Source organism: Cutaneotrichosporon cavernicola (genome assembly GCF_030864355.1).
Source record: "Cutaneotrichosporon cavernicola HIS019 DNA, chromosome: 6".
Taxonomy (NCBI): Eukaryota; Fungi; Basidiomycota; class Tremellomycetes; order Trichosporonales; family Trichosporonaceae; genus Cutaneotrichosporon; species Cutaneotrichosporon cavernicola.
In genome coordinates, this window is record NC_083398.1 from 371,351 (window position 1) to 389,013 (window position 17,663).

General features: G+C 57.2%; 9 protein-coding genes across 9 annotated transcripts; 5 read left to right on the forward strand and 4 right to left on the reverse strand.

Moving 5' to 3' along the window:
• Positions 1 to 949: 949 nt before the first annotated feature.
• CcaverHIS019_0601370 (uncharacterized protein) lies at positions 950 to 1,912 on the forward strand (the record flags this gene model as incomplete). The annotated part of the gene is made up of 2 exons (XM_060602561.1): positions 950 to 1,073; positions 1,326 to 1,912. 2 exons carry the CDS (start codon positions 950 to 952, stop codon positions 1,910 to 1,912), a joined length of 711 nt encoding a protein of 236 aa, XP_060458943.1.
• A 55-nt stretch (positions 1,913 to 1,967) lies between these two features.
• CcaverHIS019_0601380 (uncharacterized protein) lies at positions 1,968 to 3,220 on the reverse strand (the record flags this gene model as incomplete). The annotated part of the gene is made up of 6 exons (XM_060602562.1): positions 1,968 to 2,286; positions 2,381 to 2,481; positions 2,520 to 2,581; positions 2,642 to 2,873; positions 2,957 to 3,038; positions 3,075 to 3,220. The coding sequence occupies 6 exons, from the start codon at positions 3,218 to 3,220 to the stop codon at positions 1,968 to 1,970; spliced, it is 942 nt and encodes a 313-aa protein (XP_060458944.1).
• A 260-nt stretch (positions 3,221 to 3,480) lies between these two features.
• On the forward strand, positions 3,481 to 4,900 carry HCR1 (uncharacterized protein; the record flags this gene model as incomplete). Its single annotated transcript, XM_060602563.1, has 5 exons — positions 3,481 to 3,499; positions 3,532 to 3,623; positions 3,922 to 4,195; positions 4,445 to 4,701; positions 4,805 to 4,900. 5 exons carry the CDS (start codon positions 3,481 to 3,483, stop codon positions 4,898 to 4,900), a joined length of 738 nt encoding a protein of 245 aa, XP_060458945.1.
• A 1,532-nt stretch (positions 4,901 to 6,432) lies between these two features.
• On the forward strand, positions 6,433 to 6,769 carry CcaverHIS019_0601400 (uncharacterized protein; the record flags this gene model as incomplete). The annotated part of the gene is made up of 2 exons (XM_060602564.1): positions 6,433 to 6,484; positions 6,561 to 6,769. The coding sequence occupies 2 exons, from the start codon at positions 6,433 to 6,435 to the stop codon at positions 6,767 to 6,769; spliced, it is 261 nt and encodes an 86-aa protein (XP_060458946.1).
• Positions 6,770 to 6,992: 223 nt separating this feature from the next.
• CcaverHIS019_0601410 (uncharacterized protein) lies at positions 6,993 to 8,765 on the reverse strand (the record flags this gene model as incomplete). Its single annotated transcript, XM_060602565.1, has 3 exons — positions 6,993 to 7,582; positions 7,650 to 8,507; positions 8,543 to 8,765. 3 exons carry the CDS (start codon positions 8,763 to 8,765, stop codon positions 6,993 to 6,995), a joined length of 1,671 nt encoding a protein of 556 aa, XP_060458947.1.
• Positions 8,766 to 9,979: 1,214 nt separating this feature from the next.
• CcaverHIS019_0601420 (uncharacterized protein) lies at positions 9,980 to 11,157 on the forward strand (the record flags this gene model as incomplete). Its single annotated transcript, XM_060602568.1, has 3 exons — positions 9,980 to 10,230; positions 10,322 to 10,435; positions 10,482 to 11,157. 3 exons carry the CDS (start codon positions 9,980 to 9,982, stop codon positions 11,155 to 11,157), a joined length of 1,041 nt encoding a protein of 346 aa, XP_060458948.1.
• A 596-nt stretch (positions 11,158 to 11,753) lies between these two features.
• CcaverHIS019_0601430 (uncharacterized protein) lies at positions 11,754 to 12,333 on the reverse strand (the record flags this gene model as incomplete). Its single annotated transcript, XM_060602569.1, has 3 exons — positions 11,754 to 12,029; positions 12,070 to 12,239; positions 12,273 to 12,333. 3 exons carry the CDS (start codon positions 12,331 to 12,333, stop codon positions 11,754 to 11,756), a joined length of 507 nt encoding a protein of 168 aa, XP_060458949.1.
• A 1,198-nt stretch (positions 12,334 to 13,531) lies between these two features.
• On the reverse strand, positions 13,532 to 14,245 carry CcaverHIS019_0601440 (uncharacterized protein; the record flags this gene model as incomplete). Its single annotated transcript, XM_060602570.1, has 2 exons — positions 13,532 to 14,196; positions 14,230 to 14,245. The coding sequence occupies 2 exons, from the start codon at positions 14,243 to 14,245 to the stop codon at positions 13,532 to 13,534; spliced, it is 681 nt and encodes a 226-aa protein (XP_060458950.1).
• Positions 14,246 to 15,981: 1,736 nt separating this feature from the next.
• Positions 15,982 to 17,136, forward strand: CcaverHIS019_0601450 (uncharacterized protein; the record flags this gene model as incomplete). Its single annotated transcript, XM_060602571.1, has 1 exon — positions 15,982 to 17,136. One exon carries the CDS (start codon positions 15,982 to 15,984, stop codon positions 17,134 to 17,136), a length of 1,155 nt encoding a protein of 384 aa, XP_060458951.1.
• Positions 17,137 to 17,663: the final 527 nt, after the last annotated feature.

A 17,663-nucleotide genomic window follows, 5' to 3' on the forward strand; every position in this document is an offset into this window, starting at 1 on the left:
TATGGCGCAGATGGATAGTTTTGATGGGCGAGCGAGAGCAACAACGAATGCGGGCCAAGGCGAAGGCGAAGGCGAAGAGGGAGACCGAGACCGAGACCAAATACCAAAGACTCAAGATGAATGTAAAGAGGAAATCGGCCGGACTGATCCGCGCCGGCGCGTCAAGCCGGCATCTGTGGGCGTGGGTGTCGATCATCGCGTGGCATGGCATGCATGTAAACGGACATGTCTGATCTCCGTCATTTGATGTAGCCGACCGTGGCGATAGGAACCGAGACAAGACCAGACGTCATGGTGTGCTTTGCGGTGTTTGTGCTTGTGCGACGCCACTATCAACCGCCAACACCGCCTCTTGAACATCAAAGCCGCTCCACCATCACCATCTTCATCTCCATCTCCATCTCCGACGCCACCTTTCCTTCCTTTCCCCATCTCTTCCACAATGAAACTCGACGCGCGCCAACTCGTGGCGCGTATCCTGCCCCGCCGGGAGGAGGAGCCACCGCCACCATACTCCCCCCGCGACCCATACCTGCCTCCCCCCTCTTCCAACCCGTCCAATCAGTCGGGGCTCCCAATCACGCGCTCCATCTCCCCTCGTCCGCTGCCAACACCTCCGGCGCAGAATCCGCAGCGCGCCGTCTCAGCTCCCCGCCCCCATTCCGGATACCAATACCCACCCCTCTCCGCAGTCACGACGCATGCCCCACCTCTGCCAAGCCCTCTCACTCCCTCAACTCCCCCAACGCACACCTCTCGTTCCTCCGCCCCTCAACCTCCCTCCGCCTACCAACCACCCGGCCCACGCGCACCCCGACCCTCCGTCTCCGTCCCCGTCCCCACCCGCCGATCGCCACCACCCCCATCGCCAGCATATACCCCTCCCTGCCGGACCCATGGCCCCGCTTCATTCAGCACTCTGCCAGTAGCACTGGTCCATCGCGTTCTCATGCTCGCTCTCGATCCGTCTGCCACGCCCGACGCATGGGCTTGGGATATGGAGATGGAGGGCGTGCGCAGGTTGCACTGGCTGTTTCGCGATCTCCGGGCCGTTGATAGGCGGTTCTACCTCAGTGAGTGTCTTCTTGGCAGGAAGTGAGGATCTTCTTGGCAGGAAGTGAGGACGAGGACCAAGCTCCTCGACCAGTTCCTGATTCTGGCTCTTACTTGGCTACCTCTCGGCCACTTGCCATTCTATAGTAACCCCCTACCCCACTCTGCTCGGCTCGCTCTGAGCAGTCGCCCGCTGGCGCGGCCCGCACACCTCACCCCTCACTCCGGTCGTCACTCGCCTCCCTAGCGCCCCTGGTCGCAGCTAACCCCAGTCGCAACCTCGATCCTTCGCGACCGCCTCCTCCCGACCTACACCTCTCTCCTCCAAGTCCCCTCCTCCTCCCCCCTCCCTCCTCCCGGGACGGACAGCACCAACCAGCCCATATTCGCCGCGCGCTCTCGCGAAGCAGCCGTATTGGACCGCTTCGTTGCCATGCGCCTCGGGGAGGACCTGCGCCGCCTCGAGAGCACGCTGTCTGAGGACTCTGGGGAGGAGGAGGTGCTCTTCTCTCGCCTCCAGCCCGCCGCGAGGGTTGAAGACCTCCTCCTCCGCCTCCCGCGGCATCTCATTGCCCCTCCTCCCGTTGATGGCAAATGTGTTGGCGAACTGAGGCAGGCTCTACCCCTCGCCCACGCTCATGTTGCGGTCACGCTGTCACCGCTTTGGGCGCAGTTGTGGCTCAGCTACTCACCAGTTAATGTCCCTAATACGAAAGGTGGGCGGGCCGGCCGTAGTCTTGTCGTCGAAGTGCGGAAGGAGAAGAACCCCGAGAACATCGTTAGGGCGTTTGGACAGGCCCTCGAGTGGCTCCATAACGGCCAGATTGGATGGGGATGGAGTTTCCGCTCCAGCACCTAGCACTTAAATGTAGATGTGTTATTTATGATTATCTGTAGCTACAATGTATATATGTCTAGCTCCTTGCCTCCTCGACCCACTTGCGCACGGCCTTGCGGCTCTCAGCCAAAACCCATGCGCGGCGCCATCGGTCCTCCCGTGCCCTCTTGCCGTCTCGCCCTTCTGAGGCCTGGTCGAACTCCTGCGGCCCACAGCCCCAGTCGCGCCATAATTGTACGATGGTTGCGCAGACTGGAGCGACGTCGTCCCATATCACGTCGAAGAGGAGGTACCACCCTTCTGGGAGGGCAAGGTGGCGCAAGCGAGTAGCCAGGGTGATGCTTGCGACAGCGAGGACGTGGGTCGGGTGTTGGGCGTAGAGGGGTGTGAGGAGGCTGGGGTTAGTGACGTGCGCGGAAGATGAGCCCAGCTAAATGCTACAGCACATAGAAGGCCCTATGGGATCTGGCTAAGACTGCTAACACTCACGCATCGTTCAAGATTGACCAACATAGCTGCGCGACGCCGTCGTCGAACACAAGATCGAGGATCTTGAGGTAGTTGATCACATGCGAGTACGGCAAGTCGACCTGACGTGAGCGGGTGTCGCACAACAGAAGATACCCACCTGCATGTTGAACCCAAGGCGCTTGAGCACCTGTAGCTCGTTGTACTGGATCGCCTCCTTCCCTGAGGTCAGCACTCCTTGATGGGAAGAGCGAATGTCGCGATCTGAGCCGGAGTACTCACACTCCCAGAAGACAGTCGAGTGAAAGCTCGGCACCGAGAAGGAGAAGCCTTCCCAGATATCTTCTTCCTTCGATCCGGGTGCGAGATCGCGGACGAGAGGGGAGCCGGCGGGAAGGGAGAGGAGGTGCCGCACGCGCGCCTGTAGGAACATGTACGTGTTGATGATGTCACGGAGGCGGGTGGGCGTCTCGTTGAGCTTGGTCGCGAGGTAGAGACACGACACGGAGAGATCCTGGAGTGAGCGAAGGAAGGAGGGGATTCCTCGGTGGAGAAGTCCATGACAACAGCTGTGATGAACTGGAGCAAGTTACTCACGTTGACCCCAAACGACGAGAGCGACGAGACGTAGAAGAACCGATGAAGGATGACCTGCGCCGTCGCGAGAGTGCTCTGTGGCCTGATGTGAGCTCCCATCAAGGTTCTACTATCTTACAACTTGAGCATGACCCCAGCCTCCTGAATCATCATGCAGCCGACGGTGCGGAGATCAGCCTCCAGATGTGCAGGCACACCGTCGGCTCGCGAGGGTGGGCGAGCGATCTGCCGCGCCGTTGCGAGGGGATGAGGTGTTGGCGGCATGGCTCTAACTCGGAGCTGGCAGCTTGCCAGTGAGGAAGGTGTTTGCCAAGAAATGAGAGGCCAAGTGAATGGATGGAGAGCGTCAACAATCTCTTGATCAGCGGACATGGGTGGTGGAGGCGGATCGAAATCGCAGCGGAACTAAATGCACGTGGCAAAAAGTTCAACCCTTTGCCTGGTCTCGCGATCAGACCATTGCTGACGTTCGACGTTCGGTTCGCAATTGCCACCTACCATCTACTCACTAATACAAGCTAGACATGTCCGACGACGACTGGGGTGAGTATTTACCAAGAGGGGGCTAACGAAAGATGTTGACGAGGTCTCGACCGGGGCCTCCACCCCCGCGCCCGTGGTAACGCGGCCCGCTCAGAACAAGTGGGCCGGCGAGGACGAGGAGGAGGTGGGTTTTGGGAAAGGCATGAGGGTGTGGCTATTGGGGGAGAGGGGGGAGGGGAGTGAGGAGAGGCAGAAGAGAGACACGGGAGAGGTTGGAGATGGGGGAAGCCGCAGTCGGGCGGAAGCTGCAGTGTGGGGCGCTGCGCTTTGTCCACTGTCCCGCACTGGCCTGTGCGATGCGCACCGCCTGCCGTTCACACGACGTCGCAGGTCAGGCGCATATCCCGCACCATCAACCTGCCACCCATGCCGGTCCCCTGCAATGAAGGCCTATTACCCCCTCGTGCCACAGCTGACGTCAGGACGACTGGGACGTCTCCGACAGCGAGAAGAAGGCTGCCCCGGCACCCAAGAAGACCGGTGTCGTCGCTCCTATCAAGAAGAAGATGACGCTCAAGCAGAAGCTTGCGGAGAAGGAGAAGCTCGCCGCCGAGAAGAAGGCGCGCGGCCCCTACGCCGACGACCTGATGGACGAGCGGACGGAGCAGGACCGCCGTCGCGAGGCACGCGAGAGGGAGCTCGATGCCGACCTGGCCGTTGCGTCTGATCTGATGGGTTCGATGGAGGTTTCGACCGGTGAGTCTGGCGTGGGTCGACGAGTTGGCCGGAGGGAGTTGAGCAGGAGCACAGTACGGGGAGTTGGGCGGCGCTGGCGCAGTCCGTGCGGGCTCGCGCAACGAGTGAGGTTGGCTGGTCCAACGCGTGCGCTGTACCCAAGCTCTACAACCTAGAGAGAGCCGGCGAACCAGACCTCTGCCCTGTCTCGAAGGATTAGCGGTCACCGCACTCAATGCAACAATATCTCTATGCTTGTGCTGATTGCAGGCGACGCCCTCAAGGCTGCCGTCTCGGCCAACCCGAAGACCAAGTCCGACTTCAACGAGCTCTCGTCCAACATCGTCGCCGCCCTCATCAAGAAGCACGAGGGCAACGGCCTCTACCCCGCGTTCGTCGAACAACTCGCCAAGGACCTGTGCGCGAGCCTGTCGGCGGTGCAGACGCGCAAGGTCTCGAGTGCGCTCAGCGTCCTTGGCAACACGAAGCAGCAGGAGGAGAGAGACAAGGCGAGCGGCAAGAAGAAGGTGAGTGAGAGAGCAGCGTCATGGGCAGGTAGGGGCGCGTCCACGCGCTGGGTTATTCCCAAACTGCCTCCCTATCCCCTCGTGCTGCCTAACTAACACGCAGGCTTCCGCCAAGCCCAAGCTCGGCGCCACCAAGGGGCTCGGGAAGGTCGACCTGGACGCGTACGACGATGTCCTCGAGGACGACGACTTTATGTAGTGCGCCGCCGCGCTGCCGTAGATTTGATGTAGATGTTGAGCGAGAAGCACAGTGGCGAGCGGAGGGCAGAGTCGTCTTGGGCGGCTCGTCCACTGGTGACATCCCAGGATGGTCAACTGGGGCCTTGAATCGCCACCCAATCCACCCGCCACATCTGCGGCGTTATCGAACCTCCACAAGCTTCAAACCCACAGCACTGTACCCATCAGTACGTCGCAAAACCATAGAGGGTATCCTTTTGCTAGGGTTAGCTGTTCTGACAGTGAGGATCATATCCGAGTCGAACAAATTGCTAGTTGAAAAAAACATCCTACACCTTCTTCGCGTCTTACGGCGTTGAAGAGAATTTCTGGAAAACATCCGCATGCGGAAAACACTATCCTTTTGTCATGCATACGAACATTCTCTTAACACGCAATCAGGTCGAAGGAGAAACGCCAGTGGATGAAGGAGACGTAGCAGACAGCAAGGCTAGGTGCAGATGGACAGCGAGGCTAGCTAGGTAGCTAGGTGCAGATGGTGAGGGCGACTCCTGCAACAGAGTTCAACTGGTGGACCAAATAAGCGCTGACGTAACACGACTGACATGACGCCTGTGCCATGTGCCAGCTCCGGTGCTAGCTCTGTTGAATGGGTCAACCTCGATCGTTAGACATCTTGCTCATCTCCATCCCCCTTCTCATCTTCCTCACCAGCCCTCAGCCCAGCTCTCAGCATGTCCGCCGGGCTGCCAAAGCGTATTCTCAAGGTATGTCTCCTCCTCATCAGGCCTGGTATTGAGCTGACCGTTTCTTCCTCCTCAACCCTGCTCTCTTGACTTCCGCTGTCCCGCTGCCCCGCTGCCCCGCTGCCCCGCTGTCCCGGCTTTCTCGCACTGCTTCATCTGTGCTGGACCCCACATGACGCCCGCTCGGCTACTGTCGGCGTTACCCCGATCCGTCTGCCATGGAACATGACACATGACGCGTCTGACAACACGGCCCCTGCGCATCCGACGACGTACTCGTGCCATCGCTGCGTGGCGCATCACACGTTGCCGCTCTCACCGCATGGCACTGCATCACACCCCGTTGCAATATACCACGACCGACGCTGCGAATTCTACTCCCACGCAAACACTTGGCTCGTGTTGCTATCGCCCCTGTTACGTGACGATATCTTCCGCCGGTCACCGCACGCACGCACCGCTTCCGCCCACTCTGACGACCACGTCTGCTGGTTCCACTACCTCGTCGCGACTTTCCCTATCTTCCTCCTCCTTGCCATATCTTCCCTCCTCTCACCTCCTGCTCATGGGTCCCCTGTTTCCTTTCCTCCCTTCTCCCGCTTCACCCTGCAGGAGACGGAGCGTCTCATGTCGGACTCGCCGCCTGGCATCACTGCCGCGCCGCACGACGACAACCTCCGCTACTTTGACGTGACAATAGCCGGCCCCGACTCGTCGCCCTACCAGGGTGAGTTCTACTTCTGGATTTGAGCTGACCCCTGGCGGCGTGTTCAAGCTCGAGCTCTTCCTCCCCGAGGAGTATCCCATGAACCCGCCCAAGGTCCGCTTCCTGACCAAGGTGTACCACCCGAACATTGGTGAGTGCGCCGCTCAGCAATCGCGCAGCCGCGTTGTGCTCGAGACCCACAGTAAACCCAGATTTGCTCATACCAGACAAGCTCGGCCGTATCTGCCTCGATATCCTCAAGGACAAGTGGACGCCTGCGCTCCAGATCCCTACCGTCCTCCTCTCGATCCAGGCTCTTCTCGGCGCGCCAAACCCCGACGACCCACTTGCCAACGACGTCGCTCAGGCGTGGAAGGAGGACGAGAAGGCTGCCATTGCTGAGGCGCAGCAGTGGACGCGGAAGTGGGCGTGCTAGGTCCATAGCGTCCGTTTGAGACGTGTCATCAGCCACGGTCATGTTAGAGGTGCTTGTATCTGGGTCAGAGGGCCCGCTGGTAGGAGCTGCGGAACTAACTCGCCGCCACTGTCCTCCACCCGCACCAGCAACAGACTATAAGCATGCATGGTCCTACAAGCTATGTCTCCGATCGCATACTCGGCGTAGTCGTTACTAATCTAATCATACTCAGTACACAGCTCTACCTCTTCTCTTGCGGGTACGTCGATGGCGCGGCGTTATACGACGACGATGCCACGTTGTACGTCGACGGCCCTGTCGCCTGGCCATAGCTGGGCGGACCAGCCGCCTCAATCTCGGGCGCGTAATCATTAAACGCCCCGTGGGGCGGGTACTCGCTTTCTGGGCTATGCAGGATGGTATGCTGATGCGGGTTGATGAGGCGCTGCGGCGTCGGCACCTGCACTGGCGCCGGTTCCTGTGGAATGCTCAGTGGCGGCGGCGTCCCATACCCCTGCGCGCCAGTGTACTGGCGCTCGCCTGTTGGTGACGTCGCGGCGCGCCCAATCGCACCGAGCCCGTCATCATACCCCGTATTGTGGTACGGATCGGACGAAGCCGCGTGGACTCTCGGCCCAGGGTCCTGGTAATGGTGGCTGTCAGACGACCCCGGGCCACCGCGAAAATCATCATGGGGCCCGCGCTGGGGTGGAGGAGACGCCATACCAGCCGCGGCAGCGAGCGGGTATGTCGGCCCCTGGTTGCTGTAGTCGTACCCCGACTGTCCGTACTGCTGCCCGTACGGCTGGTTCTGGGCGTAGGGATCATAATCTGGTGTGAGCACAGCTTGATTGAGGGAAGCGAGACCTAGACCTCGCGGCGCGTGCGCCCTACTCACAGTTGTCGCCCATCTGCTCCCGCTGGCCGGCGTAGCCATACTCGTTACGTGGCTCGTCCACGCCCTCGCCGCCAGCTCCCACGCCCGCGTTGCCGGCAGTGAGCATCGAGCTACCCGTTGACGGTTGCCGCTGCACGCCGAGGTTCTGCCCGTAGCCCGTCGGTGGGGCAGCCTGTGCGTACGGGTTGGGCGCGCCGCCGCGGCGTCCATAGCCCATGCCGACGCCCTGTACGCCGACGCCGCGGGCAGCTGTCTCGTCGTATAGGTACTTGTCCTCGGGTGGGCCGGGATTGAGAGGCTCGCGTTCGTACGGCTGGAAGGAAGGCAGGTCTTGCTCGTACTTGCGACGCTCCTCGTCACGAATCGCGTGCATCCGCATGTCCCGATCGCGGCGGCTCTTGAAGTAGTCTTCTTCCTCGTCGAGGTCGGGGTCGCGGTCCTTCCTTCTCTTGCGCTCCTCGCGGCGGCGGCCACTTCCAAAGTTGCAGCAGCAGTTGGCCATACCGAACGTGCATATGGCGACCGAGCAGCATACCCACGCAGCTAGGGTCATCCACACGGCCGCACCGATTTGCGCACTCGCACCAGACATTTTCCCGATCGCGCCCTTGGCGATGAAGAAGATGGCGAGATCGAAGATGAATGCGATTAATGTTGCCGTCGACGCGAGCGACGCCATGCAGGTCGGGAAGCACAGGAGGTTGAAACCTGGGATGAGGTCGATGAGACAAATGATCAGGCCGATGCCCGCGAACCCCAGCCCAACAATGTGCAGCACCAACACATAGGTTAAGTATTTGGAGACTGCTGGGGGGATATTGATGAGGCTCTTCGGGATGTTGAGGACCGTGTTGAGGTCTGAGCGTTAGCGTCAACAAACATTGCGATCTCACCAAACGAGTATCCGATCTGAGGCCCTACACACTCCTCAATGTCGCCAGTTGTGCAGAAGCCAAGGGTCCCTAGGCGAAGGACACCCTTGTACTGGCCAGCAGTGAAGTCGGCCTGGAGAAAGTAGAAGTTCTTGAGTAGCGGTGTGTTGAAGGACACGAGCGCGAGTAGGATGACTGCGGCTAGCAGGAGGATGACTCCTGGCAGCCTCGCCCCCGCCGACATGATGCTGGGTTGCGGCGGAGATGGCTTGGTGGAGAAGAGTAGGAGTTGGGAGAGTGTGGGAAGTGAATGTGAAGTTGTTGATGTGGGCGAATTGGGGTTGACAAGTGAAGAAGTGAGATTGAGTTGTGAGGGGCGGTGGCAGGTCTGGGTGTGACACAAGGGGTGGGCTCGTGCCCGTCACGCAAACGGTAACCAGATCGCGGAGCCAAGGCGCAAACTGGGAGAGGGAGCGATGGGTTTGTCGTGAGGTGACGTGTTGTAATCTAGATGGGAGAAGAAGTTACAAGTGAGAGGAAGGATTGTAGTGATGAGGATGGGCGTGGTGATGTTGAAGAAGAAGAGTAAAAGGTGAATGGAATGATAACTCTGTGTACAGTAGTCATTGCTAAGTTGTGCCAAGCGCACAAGCGCGTATCTTTACCCCTGCCCTTCCACCTTCCCCCCCCGCATTTCACTCTTCCTTTATTCTAAAGCGGTGTAACCACATGGTTCAGGCACGTAGGCACACAGCATTACCCTCCCTTCATCAGCTACTATAATCAATATCACTTGGCGCTTGGCAGATGTCAGTCATCACAGTCTGTTCAATCGTCATCGCAGAGAGCTGTGTCTAGCGTTTCCAGGCTTCGAGGAGCTGATTGGTCTCTAAGACAAAACAATGTTTGATGGTTGGCGAGGAGGTCGACGCCACCATTCCCGTCCACCTTGTTGCTCTGATATTTCCAGAGCAGATCATAATGATTCTCACGCCCATCACTGAAACAAGACGCCACCTCACTGTCTGACAACTACAATGTCAATGTAACAGACGACGGCGAGACCCGTTGCCACTGCTGGATACCATGTGAGCTGCATGCGTCCGTGGTTGCAGGCATCCATTTAGAGCGAGCACGTAGGGACCACATTTTACCACGCGAGTACCATGCGTTTTCAATTGAATCCGTTGTCCCGTAGTGTGCCATCTGACAGGCACAGACTCTCAGCCACCCAACCCAACCTCACCGACCTTGCCGCCCTTGTCATCTCATCCATTTCCATCTTACATCTGTTCATCACACTTTCCACTTTCCACTCCGACCACTCACTCCTCAACAACACAACCTCTCCCTCTCCTTCCCCGCATCTTACGAACTCTACGACCCCCACGACTCTCCGACAAATCAATCGAAGACGATCCGAGTCGCCAGCATCCGCATCCCCTCTCCCCATCCCCAATGTCTAGATACTACACCCAAGGTGCAGGTCGGCCGGCCTCGCCCGACGAGGTCGAGTTCGCAGACCGTGTCGGCACGTCGTCCTTTATCGGTGGCCCACGGCGCGGTAATGCCAACGAGATGAGACCCATGCGCCATGGAGAGTACGAGGCGCCTCCGGAGCAGCGTGCACCGAGCTTTGATATCCGTGCCGACTTTGACGGTAGCGGACCCCGTTGGAGCGAGATGTACGGCGTGGCAAAGCAGGAAACGTGAGTATGTTGGGCCAGTAGGCGAGTGCTGAGAGCCTCGGCTGCGTAGCTCCTGGCTGGGTCTATTAATGTGCTTATGAGCTAACCCCAGATACCGTCCTGTGTATGATCACCACGAGGCAGAGGGCAGTATTGGCCACCTCATGCCCAAGCAGGACCAACTAAACGACCCCGAGATGGTCACTGTACCGGTGCTCGGTGCGGAGTGAGTTAGCTCCTACCATACCATGTGAGATGCCAACTGACGCCAGGTGGACCAAGGACGAGTTGCATGGCCAGTCGAGGCGCGGTAAGGCCGACGCCAAGGCGGACAAGCGCAAGACCAGCTTCAAGGCGTGGAACCGTGACCAGCGCGGATGCTGCGGTTGCGCGTGGATGACTCGCACCGTCTTCGTCTTCGTCGCGTTCTTCTTCATTGCTGCCCTCGTCGTCACGCTCTACTTCGTCATTCCCCGCGCAGTCGAGTTCCAGTGGTACGCCGATCAGCCATTTGTCAACACAACCGACACGTACTTTGCCCGCACGCCTGCCAACTTCACTTTCGATGCGAACCTGCAGCTCATGGCAGACTCATCGGCGAGCTACGTGCCAGTCCAATTCTCGAATGCCGAGGCAAAGGTTCTCGACATCGACACAGGTGTGGTTATTGCGAATGGCAAGCTCGGAAAGTACACGCTCCAGAAGGGCAAGAACCTCCCCGTCGTCTTCCCCGTCACATTCTCGTACGCCGCCATCAACGGCACCGACCCGACTTGGAGCAACATGTACAATGCGTGCAAGCACCTCTTCCCGGGCCAGGAGCGCTCGTCGATGAAGTTCCGCGTCGAGGTCAAACAGTTCATCGTCGGCATGATTCCTAAACCCATCTCGACTGCTTCGCTGCTCGGCATCACTTGCCCGTTCGAGCTCCCCGCCGACGGCGTCTAGTCGCTCCTGGAGCGGTGTGGACATTGTTCTCTGCGCTTATTCCGATCCACACTCCCTCACTTCCTCCCTCCCTCTCCCTCTCGCCGGCCTACCGGCTCGCTGAGGCCTGAGCCCAGCCACGGACACTTGTAGCCTCTGTACGTACATCTGCATTTGCATAACCAAGGCGATCTTAGGTGTGTTGGGCGTGGCGTTAGTGGAAAAGTCTGTCTCTCTGAATCTTCGTCTGGGCTCGAACCTTCAACGTTAGTGGACCCAACTGCAGAACTGTCGGCTGTTGCACAGATTCTGGGGGGAGTCGAGGAGTAGTGTGGGGGACGTGAGGGACTGCAATTGCTGCGATTGAGGCCGGTTGACGGATGACTGCCTCGATGGATGTCGACAGATGTATACTGGGTGGTCGTTAGCGAGAGTAACGTAGCCGTCGAGAGTTTTGTATTTTCGGCACGTCTGTCATGCTGACGGGCGACGGCTGTGGTGGAAGGGTGGGCGACAAAGTGGCAAAACTACTGTCAAATCGGGCCCCACGCCAAGCTTTCAGAATACTGAATACATTACAAACCGCAGGATATTATAAGATTCTAAAATCTAAAGCTCTAAATTATTTCTAGTATCTCGAGAAGGAAGCCTAGCGTGCGCACCTGGCCCTCGACGGCGTCAATGTCGCACAGTAGCGCCTGGACGTTGACGAACAGTCGGTCGAAAGAGCGCTGGTTGCGAATCAAAGGCGCGAGGGCTGCGTCGCGCATCTCGTCAGGGTCTGGGCCGTTGAGCACGTCCACGATTCCGGCCCCCCTCGCCCACCGGTACGCGCACTCCACCACGTGCATCCGCCCCTCGATCGCGACAATCTCGGCCAGGACAAATCTCCCCTACTTGTGTCAGGACACGCGCGAGCTTGGCCAAATTGACAGAGGCCTTGTCCATGTCGGATAGGAAAGACGCGTCATCAATGGCATCGGTGAGGCGGTAATTGCCGCTATTGATGCGCCGGTAGACATCAGAGTAAAACAGTGACTTTTCGGACGTGTGGCGGCGGATACGCTCGACGACCTCGAAGGGGTTCGCTGCAGCAGTGGATGCTAAAGTCAACAAACGCCGATCAGTGAATGTACCTCTGCGCAGACGCCCTACCCGCACGCGGGTGTGATTTTTGTGAGTGATGGCGGGGGGCATCTCGTCTACTTTCAGCACAGTCGGATGGAAACGTACGTTGTGGTGGCAATGAGAGTTTGGAAAGTTGGTAGGGATGAGGGTGAGCGTTCTTGTTTATATCTGAGAGCGTACAGCATGATTCTGAAGCCATCCTCGTCGTCATGGTCCTGGGTTGAGTTGTGCTCGCAGGTGGCATGATCCTGAGCCCTGATGCCATCGTTCTGACCACTTCCTGGTCGGGTCTCAATTGGGCAGGCCGAGGTGGAACGGCAATGACTCGTTGAGCCTTACGACATCGACTAAGGTATTGTTACGTCGGTGTCTGACTCCATTGAGATCATGGTGTTGGATAGCCTCGAAGGCTCGTGCATATTCAGGGTAGATTGTAAATAAGATAAAAGGCTTTTACTCGTAGTTTCGGTATACTCTTCATACCTCATGACAACAGATAGACTAACTGGCCAATTGGCCAAGCTGCTGTCGTGGTCTCCCTGGGATTTCGTCAGTGGCACCAAGTCGAGGATGATACCCGACCGTTTCCCCTCACACTGTTTAACTTCCCTCTGGGCACCGAGTAGGGCACACATGTGATCCCACATAAGTGCAGCTTAAATCCCGGAATCCCTACATCACACGCGTCAGCTACAGTAGGCGAGTCCATTTCCTCGCAAATACTTGTCTGTTCCAGGACACGGAAGACTCTCCTGATGTTCCGGGGCCGACGGCCCACAAGACACACACCCATACCGAGGGCATATCGACGGAGGTTAAGGGCAGCCACGCATTTCTCAATGCCTCACCCAATTTGAGGGGGGTGAGGCTCCCCGTGCATAAGAGTCCAACGTCCTCCTTGAGCTTGTGAAGATAGCAGCGAAGCTAGCCGTCCACTGTCGAGATCACCTTTCTGTGTGAGGTTGGTCATTAAGTGCCAAGAATGGATGGTAGATCAAAGGTGAGAAGAAGGGTGGTGAGGAGGAAGAACAAGCCGAGCGTGGAAAGGAAGGCGGTGAAAAAGGCAAGACGCCCCAAACACCTCCACCATCTTCCTGCGACAAACTCCCATACACATCCTTCCCTGACAAGGCCAGTAATTCGAGCTGGTACTACACAGATGCATATCATGTAGGGCTCACACGGACGTCACTTGTCCCAGGCGTGGCCCGGAAGTCTGACTCGAAGCCCTCTGTAATGTCTACAAAATAGCCTTCATGGTCTGAGCCTAGGCCATCTCCATGCGCCACTGCGCTACCATGATACAGCGCAGAATTGCCTTGCGGAGGTCGACTACCCCTTTCAAAATGGGTGTCATATATGTGAGACAAGCTTGTGCCCGCAACGCCTTGTCCCGGAGGCTGGCGATGTTTGTACACTCTCTGACCTTGAGACGAGCCAACGAAGCCTGCATGCCTTCGAAGTAGGTCCACATGTGCTCGCACTCCGCCTCGGTCATACTCAAGTTCAACAGCGGAAGGTGGATATGGAGAGACGGTAACCCATCGGGGTTGGTCATATTGGAGATGACGACAAAGTTGGGCTCGAGAGGCGGTTGAAGTGTACGGTGGCGGATGATGGCCACGTGGATCCGGACATTGAGCAAGTTAAATCGCTGTTCGTCGAGAGCGGTGAGGAACTTGATCTCTTCGAGACTCAATTGGAGCTCCTGGATGCGTATTCGAGTATCGGAGAGCATGTCACGGTACTTGATTACACAGTCCTGACAGTGCTTGATTCTGTCGTTTACCATCTTGAAAACCTCGCCAATGTTCAGCAGAAACACGAGGGAATACTTTAGAGGGGCTATGCGCAGCGCCTTCGCGCGGTCGGAATACATTTTCACCCCCTCGTGGTGAGGTCTTCCACGGGGATGAGGAGGGGAGAAAGTGGCTGGCATCAGCAGGGGGATACAAGAGAACGCACATTTGGCTGGGTCCATGTTGAGTGATCGCTCGACTGACTGAGTGTTAAGTTGAAATGTGGGATGGATGGAAGGAAGGAAGGTTGTCCTCTCATGTCAAAGGAATATAAGTGCGGTGGTGTAATGGCAAGCAGCGAACTGGGGGCGACAACCTCCTCAACCCATGCTCGCGCCTCTCGCACTCCAATGCTAGGCTTAGGTAAAAGTTTCCCTCCGGGCCAAAGGATTACACACGGGAATCACAGCGGCCCGTAACATTGCGTAACAGACATACATTTAAGATCCAAGACATGTCTTAAACAGAAACCGGATTAAACAGAAACCGGATTCGGACACAAGTCCGACACCCTAATTGAGATCCATTGACTCAACCTGAAACCAGAGAGTCCGAGGATTCCTGTTAATACTACACAAGACACAAACTCGTTCCTTTCATCAAGCCATCTATCCCCAATACCCAATTACCCAACTCAATCCATAGACCCCCCGTCTGCTAGTCAGGATAAACGGGCTCTCCCTCGGCCTCTCCCTCCCAGGATTCAGGCTGACCAACAGATTCCCCGCCACCAACCGCGTACGGCCCAAAGACCAAGCTCCATATCAATCTGGAAAAGACCGCGCCCTCGCTCGCGCGTTAGTGCACCATCGAAAGCGAGATCTCAGAGTTCTACATCGACCCCTTGGAGGTATTTGGAGAACACCTCGCCTCCGCGCCTCTGACATTGGCAAGGTGGACACGTGGAGGAGCAACCTAGAGACCACCCTTGCAGAGGTGCAAGCCGACCTGACTGACTTGCAAACCGAAGCAGACAACAAAGCTACGCAGGCTGGCCCACAAGGCAGAACACCAAAAATACCTCGACTAGCGCTGCGTTTCTCGTTCCCCGACGATCCCAGGATGTTGAGTGGTCTGCTGATGGCTGCGGGTGATGGGATACAGCACTGGACGCCTTCGATATGAGATGGGGGTCGGGAGAGAGGAAGAGCGCCATATCCGAAGCGAGATTCTCGAAATGGCTGGTGTTTCCGAGCACATGGCTGAATGTAGAGTTACGGTGCTGGTACGGTGGGATGTACATGGGTAGTGTACCTTGGGTCTGGTAGTTGTTTTAGATTTGCCATAATTTCGGCAGGGCCGCGCGGTGGCGCGGCGCGGCAGGCACATAACCCATTCATCGACTGGTCAAGGCGGAGGACCACAAGCTGCAATGAAATGATGTAGCATCTAAGTCTGTATGGGCTATGGATATGTAATGTCTTTCATCATTGTGAATGGATTTGCATATCGTTGATGGCGACAACTTGGGTAAGGGAAGGGGAAGATAGACAGGAGACAATTCCGAGCCGACGGAAGCTGGAATTGCGAGAGACAAACTTGGGCTGCGTCTCGGATCTCCGACACTTTGTGAATTGTCTTATATTCGATTTAGGTTTCAGGTGCTTGCCGTTCAACATTCAACGGGTTAACGGGTCGTGGATTGTCGATTGTCGAACGAAATCAAATGGCCAAAGATGCCACCGTTTCCCAATGCCCAAACAAGTCGAGTCAACAGCACTCTCCAACCCATACAAAGCTGATTGTCTTTTTTCCTTAAAGACTTGAGCGTTACTCTTATTCTATAATCTCAACTCGCTCATCCGTCCATCTATCCATCCATCCATCCATCCATCCAAACCCCCTTTCCCACCGCACCACACACGTTGCGCAAACAATGCCAACCAAATTCAACCTCAACCTTTCTCGGTTCCTTCCAATGAACCTCTTGAAGACATCTTCTACTCGCCAGCTCAAGGCTACCAACTCGATGTCATCCGACCCCAGCTCCCCCACCAGCCCCGAAAACGAGGAACGGCCTCATGAACCCCGATCGTACCTCGACGCATGGGAACAAATCCTCTCATACGTCGACGTACCCGAGCTACTTGCTGTTCGCGGGGTATGTCGTACCCTTCGTGAAGCAGCCGATATGCGTCTAAGCTCGCATGTTGTGTTCCACGGTGACAAGATCAAGAACGGTACAAACCTCGTTTGGACGGCCCACTGCAATATCAGCCTTGCCAAGAATCCTGACCTGTGGGACAATGTGCAGGTCCTCGACATTGTCGGCGAATGTGACTGTGACGCAGAATGGACCCTCGACACACCCTGCACTTGCCTCGAGTCTCTAGGCTTAATCCTAGACCACACCGTCCCCTTCAAGCTCAATCTCGAGTGCATCCGGGTCAACATGCGGAATTTCCGCCTCGGCTTCCCACTCTTGACATCCAAGGTCCACGCCCAGCAGGTCATCTACGACCTCGACCTCTATCCCACCAAGCCGTCATTGTGTTGCCTTCCCCTCGCCCCGATCTGTGGATCCCGAAACGTGGCGGTCAACATCCGGTACGATCCCGAATGTCACCATGTCCCACACACCGACTTTGCCGCCCAGTACTACGATCCCCATGTGTCCTACTCGCTCCAGTTTCTGCCTGCGACCCGTCCCCGTCTGCCCGAATGGTACGGCGTCCAATCCTGCGGTTCGAGGGTATACGGGTATCCAGAAGGACATCGAGCTGGACGGCTTGCCGAGAACCTCCTGGGAATCCTTGCCGAGTTGGCAACCCACAAACCGGGACAGGCGCACTTCATCTTCGGGCGCCTCCAACACTGGCCGGGATGTTGGTTCTCTCGCGACCACCGCATGGTCACTGACCTGGTAGCCTACGAGGGTCTTCCGTGGAACAAGTTCGCTCCCAGCGTCGCCGCTGAAATTTTCAAACTCAAGTTTGACGAGGCCCACAATGATTGCCTCGAATCCCTCAGCGAAAGAGCGCAAGAATGGCGACGAGCGGAGCAGCTCATCTTCGCGATACCACAGCTCGCACTCGAGGGGCCTTGTGTGTGTGGTTGTTTCTTTGTAGAGTAGCACTTGGTCGTTTTACTGTATCCATAGCTTGCAGACATAGGATGTATCGATTGATTACCCGGAGTGTCTAGAATGTGTCGGCGTTGACGGCGGGGAACGCCCTTCATCCAGCACTTACCGATCTCCACCAGACGCTTTAGCTCAGTGGGAGAGCGAGCGAGTGAAGCGCCTAGGTGTCCAGTTCGTTCGGTCGTGTGTTCAATCCACACAAGCGTCAGCACGTACTCGACGAGTTCGAGGAGAATATGTTTTGGAAGGAGGAGGGGGTGTAGGAATATTTTGAGTGCGAGCCAATGGGGCGAGTCTGGAGGAGCAGGGTTGAGGCGAAGCTCTGCAGCCCCAATGTCACTCTCGCTTGAGTGGCAGCAGCAGACTCCGACACAATGTGAGACTGCCACACAAAGCGATGGAGAAGAGTCGTAGTTAATGCCAAAACCGCACACATCATTGAAGCACGCGAAACACATTCCACGTTCCTGACAGGTTTCATCGTGGTTTTCCTCAACTAAACGGTAGTCACCGATATA